At 47.6% G+C, this 24,341-nt stretch overlaps 1 protein-coding gene across 7 annotated transcripts in view; it reads left to right on the top strand.

The window, feature by feature from the left end:
* Positions 1 to 24,341, top strand: part of LOC144100779 (uncharacterized) — a 320,982-nt gene that overhangs the window by 247,205 nt on the left and 49,436 nt on the right. For 5 of the 7 annotated variants that reach the window (XM_077633622.1, XM_077633626.1, XM_077633623.1 and 2 more), the window contains 9 exons: positions 6,681 to 6,776; positions 9,722 to 9,817; positions 9,995 to 10,090; positions 12,286 to 12,381; positions 13,779 to 13,874; positions 14,219 to 14,314; positions 14,682 to 14,777; positions 20,820 to 20,870; positions 21,771 to 21,881. In XM_077633622.1, coding sequence (XP_077489748.1) covers positions 6,681 to 6,776; positions 9,722 to 9,817; positions 9,995 to 10,090; positions 12,286 to 12,381; positions 13,779 to 13,874; positions 14,219 to 14,314; positions 14,682 to 14,777; positions 20,820 to 20,870; positions 21,771 to 21,881 — 834 coding nt within the window. The remainder of the gene's footprint in view (positions 1 to 6,680; positions 6,777 to 9,721; positions 9,818 to 9,994; positions 10,091 to 12,285; positions 12,382 to 13,778; positions 13,875 to 14,218; positions 14,315 to 14,681; positions 14,778 to 20,819; positions 20,871 to 21,770; positions 21,882 to 24,341) is intronic. The other 2 variants (XM_077633625.1, XM_077633624.1) reach the window with 2 other exon arrangements.

Raw genomic sequence — 24,341 nt, 5'->3', positions numbered from 1 at the left:
CCTTACGTCACGATTCGGGTGTCCACAGAGATACGTGAGACAGATCTTTCATCCGAAGCCTTTCCGTCGTGCACCAGTCTTCCATCGGTGCCTGCGACGAGGTCGCATCAAAAGGCTGTGCCCTGCATCCCGAGACACTCTGCCCAACCAAACCACCAGCACACGGTCTTCCCTCCTTCGGGTGTCCGTTTCGTAAGACAACGACATTGCTTATTATAAATGCCATTGACAGAAACGTCTTCCGGTGGCTGCGCCTACTCAGGTTGGAGTCAAGATCTCTAATCGTTTTGCTGCTCCGTAGAAAGACACCGATGATGATGATGATAGAGAATTCCCGCCAGCGTGTTTACCTTCACCTTCTAGTCTTCGCCCTTCTTATGCCTCTGTCTCGAAGCCAAGATCCCGTACGCATCGGCAAAAGGGAAGATGGATTTCCCCCGATAATCTCCACTAAGCTCGACGAGACATCTGCCATCGATGACCCAATCGCCAAAGTTCGCCAGCAGCTTGACCAGATTTGCCGACGTCGCCCTCGTCCGCATCGATCACCTCGTGAGCCCGTTTGCCAAGTGCCTCCTTTATCTAACGTGCTCAGTCGTTCGGATTCAAAATATGTACAATCCGAGCAATCTGCAGCTACGTCTTTAATGTAATCGCTGATTACCTTGCTGCAGCAACTGCCTCAGATAATTGGATCTGCTCTGCAAGCGAATGGCCACTCTCTACTTCCCATGTTATACAATGGAACTGTCGGGGTCTTACTATTAAGCTTCCTGAATTGAAGCTGCGTATTCAATGAGGCAAACTCACCGCCGGGGCTTTCCTTCTACGAGAGCATAACACCATCCTTCTTCTCTCTGGTTATTGTGCATATCACCACCCACCAATACCCGACCGTCGCAGTGGTCTTGCTCCTGGTAAAGCAGCTAAATATGTTCATTTCTCAGCACCGCATTCTCCCGTCGACCTATCTCGTTGCTGCAATGCCCGTCAAGAAGGAATTACCATTCTCACTAAGCCGCAGCGCACTCCAGTTTTATTGGTATCATATTATGGTCGGCCCCAAACATCTGTACTCAACTTTGAATGGCTCACACATCCGCGCACCTTTTACCCAGGTGTGCCCACACTAGTTGGGGGAGATTTTAATGGCCCACACACAACCTGGGGATACACCGAAGGCAATAAGCGTGGACATCAATATCAAGACACAGTTTTCGACCAATCGTTTACACTTCTCAACATTTCCTCTAATTACCCCCACCCACGTGCCCCTCCATCGACTCCGGACCTTAAGTGGTGCCTTGGTGCCGGAAATCCTGCTGGTCCTGCGAAGCTGACACCTTGCGCAGTGATCGCTTCTCCGTTCTAATTGATTTTGTTTCAAGTACGCGTAAAATTCGCCGCAAGATTCATGTCGCTTCTTGGGGCTGTCTCCGCACGGATCGCCGCCTCGGCTCAATAATTCCTGCCTCAGCCCTTTCTACATTCATGTCTGTTCTAACTCAGAACACAATTTCTTCCACTATCAACGAAGACCAACCAAATCCTGACCTTCGGCTCCTATATCGCCTGGTAAGGCGCAAACAACTGGACGTATACGTCACTCAGCATCCATCAGATCAGAATGCACAAACGGAACATCAGAGAATAGGCGCTAAATCCTGTCGATATTCTAAACGCCTTTTGTACAAGCGCTGGACAGAGTGGTGTTCTCAACTCAGGACTCCTGTTGGCAACCGCCATCTATGACGTGTATTTTATTCTACGGAACGCAAGCAATCCATCAGACTGCGCATCTGCCCATCGTCTTTCAACGGATGACCTCGCTTCGCAACTGAGGTCATCCGTTGCCCTTCAGTTCTTTTATAATTATGACTTCCCGCCTGTACCTGTCCCACTCAGTCCCAAACATGTGACAGAATATAAGATCTCAGGCCCGTTCACCATGGCTGAGCGTATAGCTGCCATTGAAGACATCTGCCTGAACTCTGCTCCTGGCCATGATGGTGTACCTCATGCTCTAATCCGGAATCTGGACGGTGAACCATTCACAACACTTCTCAGAATTTTTAACGAAATCTGGACATCGAGCGAAATGACATCTGACTGGAAACATTGAGTGGTAGTTCCGAACTAAAGCCCGGCAAATTACCCACAACTCTTGGAGCACTACGCCCAATTTCTCTTACCCAACTATTTGTAAGCTGTGCGAAAAACTGCTTGCCAGTCGACCCTCCTGGTGGCTCCACCACCATCAGAAATCTCCTTACTCCTGTTCAGGTTTTACTCCTGAACATGTACCAACTGACCCAGATTTCAACACTACTACAACACTACTGTCATCAGAAATGTTTGTCTTCATAAATGGATTTCCGACGAGGATACTGACCAGAGAATGGTCTTGACCGTTTTGCGAAAGACGTAATACGCCGCTAACCTCAGAGCCGTCTCGTTCGCACAGTCCTAGCAACAGATATCACGAAAGCCTACGACAACATTCTCTACGCAGCCATTCTCAACACTGTGTCATCAGTTTTCATGCATTTACAGCTTTTTCGAGCAATTCATGCTTTTCTTTCACAACGGACATTTGTTATCCACGTTAATGGTACACCCACCGGACGCATAATTTCTAATCGCGGAGAACCGCAGGGCTCAGTGTCAGCCACCAAACTCTAACATCGCATTCATTCCTCTCATACACAGTCTCTCCACCCTTCCTAATGTTCAAGTTCTAGCATATGCTGACGACATCACTATCTGGTTCACAAACCGCTCAGCTCTGGGGCACCAAGACTGCCTGCAAAATGTCTCAAGCTTCTTCACAAATTTCTTGCCAGCGCTGGCCTGTCGCTCAACCTCTCCAGATCCTGCTCCGTTTTTAAAAAGCCACTCCCTTCGTACTCACTCGTGGCAATGTACTGGAGCATACCAATGTTTTGCACCTGCACGTTCATGCTTTAGGCAAAGACAAGGTTTTGTTGTCAGCTATGCGCAGGAGTGCTGTAAACATACTTGAGCTCATCCGCAGAATACCCAATCGTACTGGAGGTGCCCGCTCAGATGCAGCTCGCCGACTTGCTCTTGCTCTGCCTTCTGGCGGCCCGGACCGGGCGTTTTGTATTATTTTATTTTTCTACCCAATATAATCTGCATCTTTCCACCTCGGATTCTATACCCTGCTGCTCAGTTTCAACGACTTACAAAGCGAAAGTGGTCCACACTTGAAGCATTCAACTACGAAACCATGTGAATCATTACTGCCTACCTCGAGCAACTCCCATTTGTTTGCTACAGGAGTACGTGCAGGTCGACAAGCTGGCAGAATTACCCAGCGACAAACCAATAGAGTACGGAAAGTTTCCCTTCGTCCAACGTTCGAGCCTCAACCGCCTTCACGGGACTATTGTCACTTTACTTCAAACAAGCCTGGTTGCCATAAGAAGTCGGAGTTCTCTCCACCTTTACTTCCAGCTCCTTGTACGAAACATTATAGATGTATCCTTTAGACAGATGTCGCCGTAACCCCAGAGGGGAGTTAATCTGCCTTTATAAGCCCAACACAGGCTCACCTCAACACCCGCCGAAGCTACTGTACTGACAACCTGCCAACCCTCCTTATAACCAGGTGCACACATTTGCTCACTCTCAAGAAACTATGAAGCATCCAAAGAAATTCCGTGGTACCCTTCGGGTTTCCCAGGCCATACATGCTGCTTGTCAATCTTACCCGGTACGTGTACTTGCTGCGCGCGCATCCGCGGCGGAACCTTTATATTTCCCATTCCTGGCGAAATAAAATCAGTTGTGGGACAGCAGCTTTTGTCCGTGTCGTATGTGTTTCTCCCCTTTTTTGTGCTCGTAATTTTTTTACGCTGCAGTTATGTGGAAGCAAAGTAACCAACTTGCCCAAAAGCTCGTTTTACTAAAGCGCCTATACTCATTCACTGGGTTCAAGCTAGCACAGATGTCCATAACATTGCAGCTAACATGTTTTCTCATTTAAAAGACGTACCGCAAAATCTTCCTGCCTCTTTGGCACTAGATCCAGTTCTGACGCATTTAACATCGTCAGCCTTCATCAGACACCGTGAATGTGCTCTCATTTCCCCGTGTACCTATCCCCTTCCGCCCAACCTATCACGGGCTGATGAGGTCTCTCTCAGGCTGCTGCGGGTCGAAGTGACCCTTGCGCCTGCAGTTCACAACCAGTGGCGAAGTGAGAAGATTCCTGCGCCAGAAAAATGCCCTCACTGCGAAGCACCCGCTTCCGACGCCACTGCGCACCAACTAGTGTGGAGGTGCCCAGAAACTTCGCTTATGCGTGCTCGTGTTCTTCAGGAGGCAGGCCTGTCTTCCAACAATGACTCCAATTTCCACTTGTGGTTGACGAAAAACATTTATGGTAGAAGTTTACGTGACTTTTTACACATAACCGGACTTCAATCTTTATTGTAACGTTTCGTAACTTTCCTTACTGACAACACGTTTTATGCCATGTGGAAACTTTAGTGTGACAAATAATAATAATAATAAATTTTCATGTTCTCACAAAAGTAATTCCAGGTACTTTATCGCGTCGATCCTAGCTCAAACGAACCAGCAGGAATGCCTTGTGACGCAAGTAATGAAAGAAACACGTCAGAAGAAAAAAGTTTATTGACTACCTTGTTGCCTGCTTTAACTGTGCTGGCGAAATGGTAGGCGCCTTATATTCTCACTTGAGAAGAGCGTTTTATGAGGCCCGCCATGAGTCGCTCATTTACAAGCTTCTACGATACGGTCTGTCACCACCACTTTGTGAATGGTTGCCTAGGTACATCAGTGGCAGTTCGAGTATTGTCACTTATGGTGGATGCTTATCTGCCAGTTGCCCTCTCATTTGTGCTGTGCGGCAAGGGTCAAACTTGTCACCACTATTATTCACTACGTTCATGAACAATGTTTTAGGTTCTCGAAACGATTTATTATACGCCTATTTGCTTACAGCCTGTATTTATTCCGTTAAAATTATTCTGTTGATTCTGATGAGGTGCAGGGAGATACTGCAACTTTAAATTAATGGTGCTGTTGAAATGCCTTGATATTAAATTGCAGCAAAAATGTAACCATTTCTTTCACGAAAAAGAGCCCTTTTTTCATGATTACTTTTTAAAGAGGGCTCCAGTCCAACATGTTGATGTTGGCAACCTAGGAACACACTTAGACTATTCCGGGCAACCAGGCCATCCGGGTATAAAGGCAAACCCGCACTTCCGCCCGAGTTCTTCTGCCTTGTTGTGGGCACCTAAAGTACTCCAATGAAGAAATATATTTCTTTTTTTGCGGCATATGCAGCCGTCGATTCGATAGTGAAGTGTTGCAAGCGGAAATATGAAGGGTAGTAGCCGGCACAGTACTATTCAAGTACCGTTAGTTCAGAAACTTTAAATCGACACTTATTATTTTCCGCGGGAAAATATTTTCGTAAGTTTATCTCCCGTGGTCCTTCTCTGGTGATACATCATACTCTTTCTTCGCTGCAGTGCCGGAGAGAACCGTCGCTCCGCCACTATAAAAACGCAATGATGCGCTGGGCTTGGGCAATCGGTTCAAGACCACAGCTGCAAAAAATGATAAGCCATCGCGTAGCAGGAGAATCATGACAACTCGCGTGGTAACTGGAGAGGCCGGTCAAAGATGGCTGCAGTCTCGCTCATCATCCGCCACTTTCCGGAAGTGCTATCAAGTGCAGGTGCCTCTTTTAATCCGAGCACCACTATCGTGGGCCATGTTCCTCTACTTGATAAGTACAGCGCTCGTGTTGTGGACATCCGAATCTCCTCTTTTGAGAGGAAAAGCCATTAGTGGCCATTTAACAGACAAAGCTGAAATGGTTCCGAGGAACCACGCCTTATACTGTGTTCTTAGTCTGGCAGTACCCATAAAGGAAACACGTCAACGCTAGCCGGCTGATCGCCTTACGTCTGTCTTCATGCCCATTTGTGCATGCTGTGGAGCAGTTACGGCACCCGCTGTCTAGCCAGCCGCGATGGCTTGATTTTGTTTCCGGATTACAATGAGCAAAAGTGTGCTGGAAACGCTAACAAAGTAACAGTGGACGAAAGCGAGAGATAACAGTCCAAATATTCGTAGTAGGCCATAGTCATCGGTACTTTCCAGCATTTCTAATCAGTAGTTTACCTTTCTTTCTGTGGCCCAGTATGGCTGTCGCGTCCGGTAAAGCTTGACACATCTGGAATCGACTCTAAATTGTTACGTTGGCTATCACGCGTTGTACTTGTCGCGTGATAATGTGCCAGTGTTGTTTGCTTTTCTTCCAGAATCAGAGTGAACTCAATGCTATTGAATGTCCTCACTGCTTTAGAAAATATTAGCAGCTCTTTCTGAATGCACACAATGCAACGCTGCACAGAGATATCTTAGAGCTTCTAAAAGCTACGGTATTGGGATGAAGCTTTTATAGAGTAAATTTTTGAAGGTACCGTGTGTAGAACACTAGGCATATATTCATTAATATGGAAAGCCTGTTAGCCTGTGGCCAAACCGCTCGCGGCGGCGAGTGCATGGTCGGCTAGACGGTTTTGCAATTCCAGTAATGCGCCAGCTAGCCTACAAAAGCGGTCTCACAGGTAAATATACGTTATCTGCTGATTTCATTATTCTTCCTTTCGCAGACAAAACCCGCACTGAATGTAACGAAGAAGAAAAGAAAGTCTGCAAGGAAATGGGAAAAGAGTGTGACTACAGCGCCGGCACCGCCCTATGCATGGGTGAGGAATGCAAATTTAGCGGTAGATGTGCCTTTTCCATATGTTAAGTCCCTCTGTCTGTCTTCCTGCGTCAGTGTAACGACGCGGCAGTTACCGAGGTGCCCAAAATAATGCTGCTATCGTACAGGCGAGGCGCATAACAGCCGAAAATATTCAGTTCTGAAACCGCGTGATTAGTTCTACTTTAGGTAATGATAATTTTTCTTACCCAACTTCGGCCATAAAGACACCGCTTATGTTTCTCACCGATAAAGGCCTAGGCGCCTACTAGCTGGTCATAACTTTACCGTGTTCTGTGTGCGATATGAACAGATTGTCCGCTGGACTTCAAGCTTTTCTGAGAACGCACCATTGATGGTTAAGTGATCGAAACAAGCGTTCAAGGTGCCCCTTTCATAGAGTGTAAGAATTTTGTACGGGCTTGGAATCCTGCGCAAGCACAGTACTAACGCCTACGACCAACCCTGGTTAGAGATAAAAAGAACTTAATTGTTATTAGTGCATTGATATTGGACATACTGGTAGCCCAAGACTATACACCCGGGTGGCTAAATCCCGTTCTGGTGAGGGAGTGCCTTGTCGACAATGGCTGCCGGGATCAGGCCACACCTGAGGCCCGGTTATTCAGCTCTCTGAAGACGCGGATAATTTAATCCGGCACGGAATTGCGCGTCAACGGGATTCCGACCGCGCTACTCTTGCACAAGAATCGGATGTTCTACGTTTACACCATCAGAGAGTGCGTAGCACCCGTATCTTACCAATACTAAATTATGGAGCAGAAACTTGGACGTCCAACCTGAGTTGAGGACAGTGCCGCCAGCTATGTAAAGGAAAATGATAGGTGTAACGGCGAGGGACAGAAATAGAGCACAGTGCATCAAGGAGCAAACGCGGGTTAATGACATCCTAGCCGAAAGCACGAACAAGAAATGGGCGTGCGCAGGCCATGTAATGCGAAGACAAGAAATCGGTGATCGTTAAGGCTAACGTGCACGATTCCACGAAGAAAAATAAAAACGCTAACAAAAACCAGATAAAATATCGAGCTGGAGGCACATTGAACGAAAGTGGGTGTGCGGACGAGCTGATTAAGGTTAAATTTTATTATAATAGCTGACTAACACAGCGTTAATATAAAGTGCTCTCGGGATTTTGGAGTAGATGGTTTCTAGTTGATCAGCATGGCTTGCATGGCACTGCATGGCGATCAGTGCCATTAACGCGGCACAGTGCCCATTAGCATGTGGCGCGTCATGCCAGACACTTGGAATTCGCAGCTCCTCTTCTCCCTGGAAAGCGATAATTATCGGCCACGTGAGGCGCCGTCTCGGAAGGTGCCGCAAGTGAGGAAAGCAGCCACTTTTTGATCTCGAGAGCGGTCCGGCTGCTGCTGCTGGTATTGAGGCGTGTACCCGCGTTCCCTACGCATCTGGCATGGGGGTCCACCTCTGCCCTCACACGGTCATCATTCGCACCCTGTGGCGCACAGCGACCGCATTTGTAGACTGAGCCCGGCCATAGACGAAGCCGGTTTGGAAAGTACCTGGAGCATAGCGTGACGGCTGCCGAGGCGCCTGACGCGTTCTGATAAGATTTTCAGCCGCCTCGCGTATGCACAAGCGATGTCACTGCGATGTCCTCTCCATCCTTCTCCTGTCCGCCTCCCCCACCACACTCCACTCTGGCGATGCCTCGCGGCGGAAGGACTAAGGCTATTCTAAGGCTAATTCACTAAATGCACGCGGAAACACAACAGTTTGCACAATCGAAGAGCAAGTGCATGCCGGCACTGGTCTTTGGGAGCAGCTTTCTGAAGCCCTCCAGAGTCGCGCCAGTGTGGTGACGTGGGATGAGTTCGGACACTGCGGTCCCGTGCACGGACGAGTTGGACCACAGAATGCTTGCGTGGGGTCAACACTCGTCAGCTCTAGACAGCAACTGTTGCTTATCTCCGCTCTCTGAAAACAGATTTTGCACTCCCTTCATCTGTTGGTTCCCTCCTTGCCGCCTTCAGGTGCAGAAGTAAAAGACTGGGCGAGTGGTATGTATTCATACTGAAAAACAGCGCACACAATACAGGGACGAAGAAAAGAAACGACAACACGAGCGCTCGTGTTGTTGTTTCTTTTCTTCCTCCCTGTATTGTGTGCGCTGTTTTTCAGTATCAGGTGCAGTCAGGTGGCCAATCGGAGCGAAACATCGGAGAGAAAGCTCGGCTAGTTCGTGTTTGGAGTTATAAAACTGAAAGCTGGCATGTAAGGACACTTATGTAGAGCTAAAAAAAAAAGACACCCCAAAGGAGGCTAGCGTTTGTGATGTCTGTTCCTTGTTCCACTATGTCTATCTTGTAGCGCAGCTCTTAGGCGCCCGTTCCTGGCTTCCGCGTCGCAGTCGTTGGCGGCGCAACCGGTTGCCCAAGTGGCAGAGCGGAACGCCACCTGCCACTGTGCGCCGCCGCAGTCGGCGTAATGCGCCCCTTGACAGGTCACCTGTCACTTGACGGGTAATAAGTGGCAGGTAGTAGCAGAGCGAAACGACACCTGGAAGGGGGCTGCCTCAGCAAGATCCCGGAGAGTGGATAGTAGCACCACCTGCCAGCGTTGACAGGTGGTGTGTGACGAGCTGCGCAAAGACATCGCATTACCGACTCTTATAACCGTTTGGTAATTCTTTTATCCGCTGTCCTGCAAGAACACCGGTTCCGCTAGTTCAGTCCTGTCGCGTGAATTGGGTTTTCGACTGCAAATATTCGAATGACAATTTTTGTCAGAAGTTAAAACTAGGATCCAAATACAAGAAAAGAATCTGATAAAAGAAGAGTAACATATACTCGACTGAAACACGCCTCGCTACTCGCGAAGAGATTCTTTTCTATAGGTGGTCTCGCTTCTAAGAACTCTTGAAGTAGCCCATTTTTCATGAGTTTCGATTTACATCTGCAGGCAAAAAGCGAACAAGTTGCAACAACGAGGAAGTAAAGATATGCAAGGAAATTGGCTTGGATTGCGACTTCAGTGCAGGAGCACCTGTCTGCATGAGTAAGCTACTTATTATCGTTGGGTAGCCTGGCACCAGCATTTCCCAACGCAATCAAACAGTCAGTGAACGCCTCTGCTGCTGCTACTCACACCTTAATTTTGGCGTGTCTTATAATCGTTCTGCGCGTTTTAAACTCGCCCACAGTCGATAAAGCACTCTTTTTTTTTTTTCGAAAGATGAAACGCGCACGAGCTGCAATGAGGAAGAGAAGGAAATATGTAACACTACGGGGCGCCATTGTGACTTCAGCGCTGGTGCTCCTCTGTGCATTGGTAAGAAACTGCTCCCGGTTTTACCTGTCAGTGCATTGAAATATTCTGCCCTTCTGGGCAGGGAAATGTTTTGTCTTGTTTTCTTTAGGAACCTATTACTCGCCGTAGAATGCAGCCTTTTCTCATTGATTTCAAATCAGGCGCTGCCTGTCTTCACCAGCAAACAGCTTAAGCATCCTGAGGCCAGCGCAGGCCATGCAAGAAAAAAAAAAAACGAAACGCATCGCACTTTTACCACAAGAACCGTGAAAGACACGTCTTTTCTGCGTTATGCAGTGCAACTGAGGTATCACTTTCCTCACTTGGAAGTGTGAGGATTCTTAACAGAAGCGGATTGCAAACACACGTGAAAAAACAGAGGCGTATTATGTCAAAAAAGCTGGCTCATAAAGCGCCAGCGATACCTCAGTTGTATTGTATAACGCAAGAAAACGTGTCTTTCACAGGTTTTGTGATAGATGTGCGATGCATTTCTTTTTTTTTTCTTGCGCGGTGTGCGCCTGCGCTGGCCTGAGGATACTTCAGCTGTTTTCTGCGTCTATAAATAAACAGTTGTCAGTCAGCGCTGCGTTCGTCCTTCTTCGATGCGCGGGAGAACTAGCAAATTAAATCTGTAATACCAACTAGCCCAACAGCTAACTTAATGGCATCCTAGTAGAAATCAAGAGGGATAAAGGAGCTTGGACAGGGTATGTAATGCGAACGCACGATAACCGATAATATTTAAGGGTAACAGATTGGATTCCAAGGGAAGGGAAGTTGAGCAAGGGGCGGCTTACAAAGCTGGTTTTGAGGAAAGGTAATGACGCATTAACTGTCTGACATATCTCCATGGGCACCCGAACCGCGTCGTAAGGGAAGGGAGGAAGGTGCCATGTGTATGAAGAGGTGCCGTGTAGTAGATGTCTCCGGAATAATTTCGACCACCTGGGGATCTTTTACGTGCACTGACGTCGCACAGCACGCGGGCGCCTTTTTCGTTTCGCCTGTATCGAAACGCGGTCGCCGCGGTCCAGTTTGAAGCCGGGTACTCTGGCTCAGTAGACGAGCGCCTTAACCACTGAGCCACCGCGGCGGATCGGCTGAAGGTTAGGTGGGCGGATCAGATTAAGAAGTTTGCGGGGATATATGGCGGCCGGAGCTGTCACCGGAGAAGGTTAATTTGAGAGATAGGCAGGGGCCTCTGTCCTGCAGTGGCGTTGTCATGCTGCTCATGATGATTGCAGGGCAATAAGTTTGTTCACAATCCAGCAGGCAGGTTATGATAATCCAAGTGTGACCTACCTACGTTGCTTGTCTGGGGATTTCGAGCTCACAATGTCGGCCTCGTCGTCGCCGACGAAGACGTCGGATTTTCTGCGGAGAAGCGGCCTTAACGCTGTCGCATTACTGAGGAAGGAGAAAATTACGCACGGAAGACGGGAACAGAAAAGAAACCATATGTTCAATGACAATCTCCGTCAGCAGATAGGTACGCATTTTCCCTCTCGGTAACTGAGATCGAAGGGGCCTTGCTAATTCTGAAGCTTTCTTTTTTCAACCTTAAGTATTCGCTTTTTATCGCGGAATGTCCAAGACAGTGGAGCTTATGTCTGGCGCAGAGCTTCCTTGCCCTCTTCTCCAATAAAGAACGCATGCACTCATGGCGAAGAAACGCGAAAGAAGGGCCGGCCTTCTTAGGAGCGGCAAGGGTTCGGCACGAAGCATCTTTGGAGCGATCGCCGCTACGCTGCCGCGGGTGTAGCCCCTGTCGGCAGCTCGGCAGCGCCAGTATCCGAGGCAGTACGGGGACGGGGAGGCAGCTCTGGTAACATTCTGTGGCACAAGTACCGCCGTCCATGGGGTCGTCGAAAGAAAGTAGCTCGACTTCAGATAGTTCTTGTCTTGTAATCTTCCTTTAGTCGTCCGCGCGTGTTCCGGAATCGGCCACACTGCGAACGGGAAACTTTACGAATGGCAGGAAGGAAATTTGTGTCACACCGTCAACCTCAAACCGTGCTCCTTGCCTTCCCTCACCCACACTTCGCCACCTCTGCCTCCGCACCCTCACCTCACCGACTGAATCCCTCATGAGGTGTGAGTGAGGGTGCTCTCACGAGTGTCTGCCCTTGTGAGGATGCCCATGTCTGCCCGCCAGCAACTGGGAAATATGCTGAACCTGAAGCATTGTTTGCGCATGCTTCTCCTCTGCGTAGATCAAAAGCGAAGAAAGTGCGACGGAGAAGAGAAGGAGGTGTGCAGATCGATGGGGAAAGACTGCGACTACAGCGCCGGGGCACCACTCTGCCTGGGTAATGAGACTAGTGATGTTTAGCTGCTTTTTATTAACACCTAATGCACAGAGAAATAACAACTCTGTACTAGATGCAAATGTTCAAGTGAAACGATGTTCATGTTTTTTGTCGAGAAAATTCCAGTGTCTTACAAAATGAAACGGACACTGCACGCATCTTGCAAACTAAGATTGCAGGCGTACCTACTCACATATGTATATTGACACCGTCTGCCGCGTATCCAGCCGATGGATTCTTTTCAGTTTATGTTGTAGTGTCTTCAGGGCTTTAACTGACCTTAATATCAGAGCGTATAATCAGGGCTGAAATGAAAACAAACCTTTCCTGCACTCTGTGTTATCGGTGTATAATATTGGGGAACGCTGGACGTTTTGTATTGATTCGAAGCCGTCTACTACAACGTTTCTCATAGCCCAAGTGCATTTTCAGGACTGAACTTTACATACGATACCTTGCCAAACATGCTATATATTCCGCACTGATGTGCGAACCTGTTGTGAAATCAACGCGTTGTGAGATGGGCAAATGCAACTTTTAATGCCAAGTCATGCTGTGCGCTACCACCGTATTTTCCCGCAAACAGATAATCTATCATTAGATATCTGTTGTAAAACGTGTGTCGATGAAATTGAAGTATCCGTTAAATTTTTATCACGCACACGCAAAGCTGAGTTGAGACGACAAATACACGTGGTGTTCATCGCGGTTCAGTACACCACAACCAAATGTGCACAATCCGACCTGGAGGAACTAAGTGCCGAAATTGACACAACTGACTGTCCCCTTGCATATACACAAGGATTCGTAGGTCTTTAGCGGACAACGGAATGTTAAAAACATACGAAAGAAACTCGGAGACGCGATAAAATGACGCGATTTAAACCTAAAATAGGTACTCGTTCGTGAAGGTTCTGAGCTAAGCTTTCGGAGAGACTGCACACACCATACAGTAAACGCACCCCAGCGTTCGTGTTGGCAAGCTCTTCAGCAGAAGATACTTAGTCACCATTCCACTAGAAATGACACTGGGCCCAGTTGCATGTTCGAAGCACATTCGTGAGTTAATACAAAGCTGCATGTAAGCATATCGCTTAAGTTTCAAGTTTAGATTTTAACGTCTCAAAGCGAGTCAAGGTATGTGGGAGACCGTAGTGGAGGGCTCCAGATAATTTCGACCACCTGGGGTTGTTTAACGTGCAGGGACATTGCATATTACTCTGGGATTTCGCCCCCATCGAAATGCGAGCGCTGCGGCCAAGATCGAACCCGCATGACTTACGTTAGCAGCCGAGCACCATAGCCACTGATCCACCGCGGCTGCTAAAAACGCAGTGCACCTTGAACTTAAGCAACATTTATTTTACGGAAACTTTCTTTCTCGTCCTGCTTGAAAGGTGACACGCGCACGAAGTGCAATAAACGGGAAACCGAAGCCTGCAGAGAAATGGGCCGAGACTGCGACTTCTCCGCTGGAGCTCCACTTTGTTTAGGTAAAACAAATTAATCGCTGGGTGTTAGCCGCATGCGAGCCCAATGCATTGCTAAGAGCACTTGAACACAAAGTGACTGTTGGTTAAATGCTGCCCACTGAGACACTTTAGTTCTACTCCTAGTTACATGAATTCAGCAGTCATCAGCACGCAGATTGTGGCCTGTAGCCGATAGAAGTTATAGGAGTCTCGTAAAATATACTTGGACTTCATTTAGACGGTATTTCTCTCGTTATCCTTTGTGAGCTGCAATTAGAGGAGCACAAAATACCACTATCTGCCGTGAGGATAGTGCCAACTAAATGCGGAATTAAGTTTTCAGGTTTGCTGGTTTAACCCCACAGGCAAAAAGCGCACAAAGTGCAATGCACGGGAGACTGAAGCATGCAAGGAAATGGGTCTAGGATGCGACTTCTCCACGGGAGGTGCACTGTGTATGGGTAAGTGGAGCTTAATGTGGACAGAGCGTGTAAAACGCAGCGCGCCTCCTCGGCGGATGTTTACAATCTGCAACGTTGACACGCTCTCCCTCTGCCGGCGAAGCTTCGGCATCATGCCATGCAAGTGTTTTCTTTGGTGCAATCCGGGAACTTGCAGACGTGTAGGAGACATGGGCAGAGGAAACTTTGACATTGATACTGCACGCGTTGCGGCTGCCCAGGCTTAACGAATACCGGACGTTCCCGAATTGGGGCGTACAATCCCTAACGGACGCTCTCCGACCTTCTTAAAGACAAGAGGGAATAATTCATCTCTTGCTTCGGAACAATGTCATGACTCGACGGAAAATTTTGCTTTCCTCGACAGGCGGACAGCGTACAAAGTGCACTGACGAGGAGACCAAAGCATGCCAGGAATTTGGACTCGGATGCGACTTTTCCGCGGGTAGCGTATTGTGCTTAAGTAAGTACAACAATTCGCGTAATTTTGGTCACATGCGTGTGCGGTGTGTTCAGATATATTTACAGGCATGCTATGGTATTGTAGCCAGTGCAGGCGCCCTACTCTAAGACAAAGCCTCTGGGACCTACATTTTTAAACTGCATATATGCGGCTTGAATAAACAAGCTCGCTGTTCGGATTTGGGTATTGTTTTTTAATAAGACTTGTTTCTGCAATATTACAGTTATGTTTATAGCTTGCTTAGGGCTAAGGATTCAGGAGTCACACAGAACTAAACTATAATTCTTTTTTACGACTGCAGTTGCTTTGTACACTGAGTTTTTTGTGGCGAGGAGAAAAATAGCCTCGAACTAAGCGCACGCAACGCCGTGCTTCCTTTGAGTGGCGAGCGGCGGAAGCATCAACACATGCGCTACGCCGTCTTCACTGCGACGAAAGCGTTTTTCTTCTATATATCGTCATGGTTCGAGACTAGCTCATGCCTCGATCGCCTACCATGATATTGTTTTCCGCTGCTGTACTAACTATCCGAAGGGGAAAAATTTGCTTCAAAAGCATGCGCCGTGAATATATCGACGCGGCATGTGCGTAAGTGCAAACTTTCATTTGCACCGCTCCCGACTGTTCGAAGACGAGCGGCGTCTTTGAATTGCACGCATCAACCCAAAAGCGTTTATTTTTCTTGGCTGCGTATTATGTGTGTGCTCTTACCAATTTCTTCCTGGAGAAAGGACGAGCAAAGTCGGGATACAGACGCTTTAGTTGGAACTTGAGCAGAAGGTACAGTTGGCAGTAAAAGTTTTCCGGTTGTGGTTGGGGCGGAAAAGAAAAATTACACGAAAGCGTAAAGTCCCCGTGTCGCAGAAAAGCCGGTGTCGGTGTTGCCGTTAGCGTGACGGAAAATCCGGACTGACGGAAAAGGGGGTCGTTACAAGAAGCTCCCATAGATTGCGCCAACCATGCCAGCGGTGCGTCGGAAATCTGACTATCGGGTCACGAGTCAGACATTCTACTGCTACGCCACTCGGCAGGCGCGTTCGTACGGTCGGCTGTGCTGAAGCGGGGCTTCTTAAGCACGTCGTGGGGTCTTTCAAATAATGATTGTGAAAGAGGAACCACTGTTCGTGTCTGAGTGGGCAACGGCAACAGCTGTACCCTTAAAGGCGGAGTTTAAATGTCCCCCAAATTTTGGTGCAGTCATGTAAACCGACAGCCGGAAATTTATGAAGGTCTCACAGAACATGCATGTTTTATACTGTGGTAAAAATACGGCTGCACTTGGTCGCGCGCCAACGATACGGTAATTTCTTACGAAAAAATGCAATCTCAGACTTTTGCGGCCGATAGTGCGTGTGCATGTAGCTATGTGAAAAAAAAATGAGCCATTCCTTGTAGTGCGCTAATTTATGCACTTGAAATGCGTTATAGAACCGTGCAAAGAGTTAACTTTCCCACAAGGAAAAATGAGCAGGAGGCCTGCAGCGAGAAACTGCCGTAGCTGTTCTAACTGAAGCTGAGTGTAGGCACGCTGGCCGTTCTAGACATCTGAAGTGAAACTAAGATCCCACTACAAACAGGTGCCAGGAAATGACCACCTTCGGTAATTTTCCGCATCTCGCGTGCTCAGTCCAATATCATGGAAAGATTATACCCCGCTCTGCATCACTCGCAGAACCGGTGTCGCAGCCAGCGGCATGTCATGACCACTTTGCGTCACATTGATATGCACAACTCGTTATTAGATTTTAGTTATACCAGTCATCGGCACAACGGCGGACCTACGCACTTCCGGCCGCATCGTCCGGTGAAGATGATGATGACCTCAGGCTTAATGGCACATACGCACGGTGGGGATTGGCCAGGAAAGTTCCCCTGCTACCCTGCAGGGAAGTCACCGCTATTTTGAGGCATAATGCTTTCACTGCTGCGTGAAAAAGCTTTTTTGCCAGCTGTTAGCTTGTGGAAGGCAGAAAAAGAATGCGCAAGCTGCCCAATGCCAATTTCTGCCACTTTCCCACCGTTCGGTTTGCATGCCGCGGATGGGAGCGCGCATACCAGCATGGCGGTAATTGACGCCGCAGACGCTAGATAGCGACACCTTCTGATTTTCGAGGCGTTCTTAATGAAGCGATATATAGGCAAAGTATTAAGGCGAAAGCCTTTAATGGCTGATGCTCGCGTCCGTCCGTTACGCTCAACTCGATAAGAAGAATCTTTTTGCACGACGGAATTCGAACCACCATCCTTCCGATACGCAGCCCAGCGTGCTAACGACTACGCTACTTCCTGCCAACGCATATGTAGTTCTGCTTGTCTAGGACGCTGGAGAGTGTTTGCGGAAAGGCGTCGAATCAGACGGATCCCTCCCAAACGCCCTCCAGTTCACAAACAATTGTGTACATAATTAACATCTTAAGCACACATCAGTGGCACAGGCAGCATTACCGTGCTAAAGGCTTTCGCCTCACCGCACTTTAGGACAACAAAGTGCCCCCTGATTTTTTTTTCTGATAGGGCGGCTATCAGAACATGAATATTCGACGCTGGAGGCTCCACTAGAGCTCGGTATTCCTTCTCCTTTGATAACTTGGACCATTTTTGCTAATAGACAGTCTACTAATACTCTAAAAGCATATTAGCTTTCTCTCTTTGACAAAATAAAGCGCATGAAATTAGTCATGAGAAATCTCTCAGGCATTCATAGAAAAGCGGCAGGATGCATTTTAAAATATGCGTAAAGTCTGATTCTTCATACTGCAGTAACGGATATGAATGGCACTTTACAAGTCTAACCCTGAGGAAAGGTTTGAATACAATTTATTGTAGTCGATTATTATATGTATCGGCGTTATAAAACAATCTGCAGTGCATCAGAATGCTAGTTTTTTTACACACGTATTCGCAAAAACAGACTTGTATTTTATCGTTTTCTTTCTGTTCACGTAGAGTATGAGGCACGAATTGCATAAGCTTACCACTTTTGTGTGTGGTCTGGAAAATTCATTTATCATTGTCTTTTGAAATAATGTTTTTGTGTAAATTTTGCTGATAGTGCTTTCGGTTTTCCCGGGAACGACACGCAGTCGTTTTACTGGAGGATATATGAGTAAAATATGATGTTATCGAGGGAGACTATTTGAAAAGGATAGAAAAGGTGTGAGATTATTCTAACAACTTTCTCCGGCGTATACAGATTGCATTAGTTTGAGGTCGCTGATCACAGCCACCCTCGGTGTGAATGTTACTGTCGAATATTTTTCTCTTCGTGTGGCTATAGGCACCATATTTCACAATTCTGTACACAGATAAGACCTCTATATAATGCTTATCTTCACTTGTGGCCAGTGCAACTAAGAGGAATAAGAGAATTACTTGTCATGAGGTAAGCCTCTGCTAAAAGATAAGGATAAGTCGCACATTAAACTTCCTCGAAAGGAAGTTTAGGGATGCTCCAATTTAACTCAAATAGACCTTATTCATGTCCAACGTACGCCCTGTACTTGAATACGTTTGCACCGCTTGGGACCCGAATAAAAAAGAATATTGAGGCGGTGGTTGTGGAAAAAAATTATTGCCAAGCAATACAGAGGGGGGCAAATTCCCTAACATGGCACGAGGCCACCATTAGGGGGCTGCCCTTGCAGGGCGAAGGACAGCCCTTGGAGCGCTATTCACTTCAGGGCGTTGGTAATTATCCGGCGCTGGTCAGCAGCAGCGGATCTGGCTAGGACAGTCTCCCAGTATGACTCAGCCGTGGTTGTGGATTGAGGGTGTGGGAAGGTAGGAGGTGTGAGGAGGAGGTGAAAAAAGTCTCCAGGTATCCAGCAGCGCTTACATGAGAAGAGGAACTCATCGGGGTAGCGGGCATGAAGGAGAATGGGGCAGGTAGCAGTGCGGGTCTTGAGTTGGTGCCAGTGGGAGGCCTTGGTTAAGGTTAGGGAGGAAGCCGGCGGTGCGTAAAGGCGCCGGGTATGTCGATAGTAGGTAAGAATCTCTCTGAACGTAATCAGACGCTCCTGGGATTGCGGAAGAGGTCCAACTCCAGCCCGGAAAGTGAGACCTCGGGCGAAGGAATCTAGGGAACCGCCCAATTCCCCTGGTCTCCAAGATTCGCGTCTTGGACCTAGTCCTTCACTCCCACGGTGCGCCTGGCAACGCCATCCAAACTGTCCAGTCCCAAGCCCAGCAAGCCACCCGTCTCATTCGGCGCGTGGCGAACCGGCGTGCGGGTCTGCGAGAGCGGAACACTCTCCGCCTCACCCAACCCTGTATCACGAGCCGCACGGCGTACCCATAACCCTGCCTCCCCCCTAAAGCAGAAGAAGCGGGACCCCATCAACGCGCTCCTCAGGAGCTGCAGGAAGGTCGCCCTTCGCCTACCCCCCAGCACCTACATATACTGCCCGGCTCCTCAACCTCGGTACCCACAACACGTTTGAGGAGCTGGCAGAAGCCACCCTAACAGCACAGCGGACTTCGGGTGCCGCGGCAGGCCGCACTCTACTGTGTCAGCTAGGCATCGCCTCAATCACCCACCCTACCGAGGGAGTCCCCCTACCTCCAGACCTACGCTCCCATCTCATCATCCTTCCCATCCCTAAGAACATGTACTCCGAGCACGACGGAGAACGCAGGGCAGCCTGCGCCAGAAGCCCTGCACAAGCTGTACAGCGACAGTTCCGCCTACGTGGACGTGGCAGCGTACTCGTCGGGCTCCCGCATGGTCCTCGCCGTCGCTAACAATCAGGTCCGATTAATCGCATCAGGCTCTATCACCACAGACTACTCGGAAATTGGACAGGAAGCGGCCATTGAGCTTGCTCTCATCTCCACCTCTGCCACCGAAATTCTCTCCGACTCAAAATCCGCCCTATCCAATTTCGCCAAAGACCTGATATGCCGCACCACGGCTCGTCTTCTACGCTTCTGGCACTCCACCCACCCCGTAACCCTTATCTGGACCCCCGCACACGCAGGCCTCCCGGGTAATGAGAATATTGAGGAACTGGAGCTCGTTCCAAAAACGGGCTGCTAGGTTTTTTTCTGGAGATTTTAATTTCCAAAAAGCTCTTCTGGTTTGCGTGGCAAGTGAGGGTGGTCGTTACTTACAAAAAGGAGTAAATATTTTTGACTCTCTTTCTCTTATAATGTGCTTAATGGTAAAACTTGTGTTCCAAAAGAGAAATGCATGCATGAGCCAACTTACGTTGCCGCCCTCAACGACCATCCACTAAAGGTGACCGAGTACAATTCTCGAATAGACACATTCAGATATTGTTTTTTCCATGAACATTACATGATGGGCACAGTCTGCCTGCACAAATTGCTCCTGCTTCTCCCAAATCTTTTTACAACGCTTTGCAAAACCACGATTGGAATATGGTAAAATGATCGCTATTAATATTAGTGTGCCAACATTTCTTGTCCTAGTGCATTTTGTTCTAGTTTTTTGTTTCATTCCCAAAGTTGCTGTCTTGCTAAAACAGTGCTGTATTTTGAAATGTTATTTTCTCCGCGTCTGTCGTGCTCGTGTTTTTCTTTCTGCAACGTTATTTTCAATTTTGTCTTAGCAAGGGTTTTCTGAGTATTTTGCATCATTTTTATTTCGTCTCTATTTCGTATCTTGCTTTTATGATGTTCCCCCTTACATTAATGTCCCAGTGGGTGTGCTGTAGGTATTTTGTATAAATAAATAAATAAATAAATAGGAAAGGATCTGTTTAGATTTAAAGCTGAACGAAGTTTCCACAAAACTTAACATTGCATATATGCACTTTGAAATTGTTCGTATCGACGCTGGCATCAATTTGGTTGTTGCGTGTGCGCTTAGCAAAAATGGACACGCGAAGTATCAAGTGTTCCTTAGAGGTTACATTCGATTTGCCAGTAGGTGAGTCTTTGCTATCGAAGTCATACCTAAAGTCAATAAAGAGTAAAAATAAAGGATTTTATTTATCAAACAAACACTTAATTCTTTCATAACAAAGTGCCTGAACCCTGAAATGTATGGCGTCATTTAATTTATTTTTTTTCTTATTTCAGACCCTGTGGAGGAATCAACAGCTCAGTCCGTTACTGCATCAACCGAGCCTTGTGAGGGAGCAATTTTAATCTCCATTCAACGCTCTGTGCACAACTAAAGTCACATTGCGTGCTCAGAGTGCAAACCTTTCGGCGAGTTGCACAGGGACGTCGCGAACACCCATGCGACAACCAATTCTTTGCACACTTTACTAGCCACGTTCACCAACACTGGAACCGCCCCCGATGATTAAAAGAAAATAATGTTTATTCATACATCCTCATATATTTAGCGCTAATGATAGATATGACGTAGAGGTAGTGGAAGCATTTGCACGATTTCTTGTTCTCAGTAATACCGCTGAGTAAGATTTTTAAAAAGAGATACCAATGGATTCAGTTAGACGGATGCCTGAGCAACAGGGCGCACCACCAATTGCACATTGTTGAACGTACATCCTGCTCAAGAACAGGTCGATCCAAGTTAATATTTGCGCTGCACTCCCAACAAAAACGCAGTGCAGTCCCTGCCAGATACGCACCTGCAAGCCAGGATCAGTCATTACTGCTCACCACGCAGTGACATAAACTGAGCATGAGAGATTGACACGACGGGCTCTTATGCGTGATAAAAAACATCTTTTCATGGGAAGGCACACAATGAAATGCATGATGTGTTCCTTGTTACTGTCAGTTGCCACTTTCCTGCTGCTCGCGTCAAACTATGCGCAGGAGGAACCAAATATTACGGGCAGTCGTAGTCTGTAGCTTGGCATGAAAGCAACACTCCTTTTCCAGAAATCGGCAGTATACGTGCACCTCTGCAGATATGCACAGCAGTGCAACGGGGCAGTGTACTGCCGAAACAAAGTGTCGTTAATTCCGCTTTCACATGAAATGGCGGCTCATGTGTTATTGTCCGGCTGTGAGGGTAGCACCACAAATGTGTTTTCTCTTTTCTTTTTCGTCCAGTATGTCCGATTGATGAATGCAAGGAAGCCTGTGAAGAGGCGGAACCTGACAGAAAACTCGTCAACGTGTCGTGCTCCGCGTCAGACATGTGTTCCTGCGCGTATGAAGATGGTGAGGAGACTTGTTACATCATACCTGCTCTACTAGTTCTCATGTACCGGTATTAATTACGTGCAGTAGCGGATACCTTAACTGCAAGTCGTTAAGATCGCCTCCCTGTATGTTGCTATCGTCTCCTAACCGGAAGGAATGCACCTTTCTTCATTGCTGGGAGAGCACAGTGGATAACCTCAGCCCTTGAGCAGTACGCGAACACATAAGAAAACAAGGAAAAATGAGTGCCTGAGAAAACTGTTGACAGAAGTACGGCACTTGGCCTCGATTTGTATACGGCTTTACTCGATGGCGCTGTAACTGAGCTTCGCCAAAATGCTGCGTGAAAATTCGTGAAAGCGCATCTACCACACAGAATCACTTCGGCGACTTCCTTTAGGTACAATTCTTTTGCCTTTTGGAAAAATGGGTGGAGGTCTGTTGTAAGAATATAAATAAGAATAGTAAATACAATCGAGGTGGAAGACGCAGCTGCTAGACAGCGGTAACGCGCAGCATCTTGTACAGCAAATCAGAAGACTGTATAGCCGCAGTTCTTCGTGTTCATGTGGCAAAAAAGGAGAGGTCAAGAAATTACATGTGAGCCATGGCATTTACTCCATCGCTTGCCTACGTGCGCCCACAGAACAGCTGGTGTGCCTCATATTTAGAAGTCAAGAGCAGTAGCTGCAATGAACTAAATGCGGCTGGTTTATACTGGTTTCCAGAGCAGCAACTGGCTTATAACGTCATGCTCTCGTATGGCCAAGATTCGTGTTTTTTATTCACGCCTTTCACCACTTTAGCTAACGCCGATGTACATCCCTGATGCTAAATTGTCGTTGGGGAGAAAATCCAGCGTTGAGAACCAGGCTTGTCGGTGCACTGCGGTTCAATGAGCAGGATCAGCTAAGCATAATGATGCAACAAACAGGGAATCTAATGGGACTATTGCGCTGTTGTTCTGATGTTTACCTGTCTCTTCGCTTCACTATCACTCGTACACGCTTGAGATGGATGTAGGAAAAAATCCGATATCTCCTTGCGACCACGGTTATCACAAAATTAGCGCCGACAACGTAGACACGTATGCGGTTGCATTCTCAGTGTTTTCTAGCGCTAGTCAGTGGCGCATTCCGGGTAAGCGTCTCTAGCCACTACTACGCATGCTGCACTAATTGCACCAAGTTACAGGTGTTCCGCCGCTGCGCCGCGCCTTTGCTCAAAATCCAATTTTCAATTTCCTCTTTCTTTCGTCTTTCCCTCCCTCCTTTATTCCTTCACTTACGGTGCGGTTCCTGTGTCCACCGAGATATGTGAGACAGTTCCTACGCCATTTCCTTCCCTCAAAAACCAAACAAAACAAGTGAGCCGCCGGCGCTAAATTTAGTTCATTGGCGTTGACAACGTTGTAGAGGCCATTCATTTTCACGAAAGGAAAGAAGCACAACTGCCCCCCCACGTCAGTGGGCACTTCAATCTCGCTTTTATGTGCGTGGCGTTGGTGTCCAACTGCAAAAACCTGCTTTGATTGCGTTCCGGACACTGGATAGCTAGCGCGCCCACCCTGCCACATTGGCAGGTGCCACTTAATGGCTGATGGCGAGAAGTTCGTCACCGAATGAACGCTGCGGCCTATTGCTACAGTGCCGCGTGCCTGCCACAATGTTGTGAGCGCTAATTCATGCAGCTCACATCTCTCTCACACTACCGGCACGTACCTCAAAACGCGGATGAAGCGTCCACTGACCCAGGGAGCCAGTTATGCGCCCTTCCTTTCCTCAAACTCATCGGCATCCGGAACGTTTTCAACGCCAATGCCAATGAAAACGATGAACTCCGACAGTTTTCGCTTTGTATATCCTTGATTAGCTGAGCTAATCCACATCCGTTTTTTTTTTGTTACCTTTGTTCCGTGACGACTCCCCTCAGTGTATGGCCGTTTAAACTCACGGCTTATAGCGAGGACGCTCGGGCGTCCATAAAATACTCTATGGAGGCAGATTACGAAAACGCCTTCTGGATAGTTTGTGCCCGTTTCTTGTTTTTTAGAACTCGTTTTATAAATCATGTGGAGGATACCTTCTTTAAAAGGCTTTCATTACTGGCTTTCCGAAAAATATCCTTTAATGGCCACAACGATGCTGTACTGGCCATTCTTAGTTGTTTTCAATGCTCTTCTGACAGCCGGCGCTTCGGTCTTCAACGGTTTTTGACAAACCTCTGTTATCGATCCACATTTGTTTCTAACTTAAATTGAACATAGGCTACTATAGCACATAAAAAATGAAAGTGTGCCGGGATAAAAAAAATTGATACTGTCTGGATTTCTTTGTGGAAGGGCCTTTGCCTAAAGTAGCCACACAATGGTGTCTGCTTCTGAGCCGTATAGTGGAGCCCTTGCGGACCCCTAAGCGCCGAAAGGTGGGTTCTGCTTACCTTACGAAGGTATATATTTCAACACAGGGGCTCCATTAC

This window comes from Amblyomma americanum, chromosome 8, assembly GCF_052857255.1.
Source record: "Amblyomma americanum isolate KBUSLIRL-KWMA chromosome 8, ASM5285725v1, whole genome shotgun sequence".
Taxonomy (NCBI): Eukaryota; Metazoa; Arthropoda; class Arachnida; order Ixodida; family Ixodidae; genus Amblyomma; species Amblyomma americanum.
This window is presented reverse-complemented; position numbering and strand designations above follow the sequence as displayed.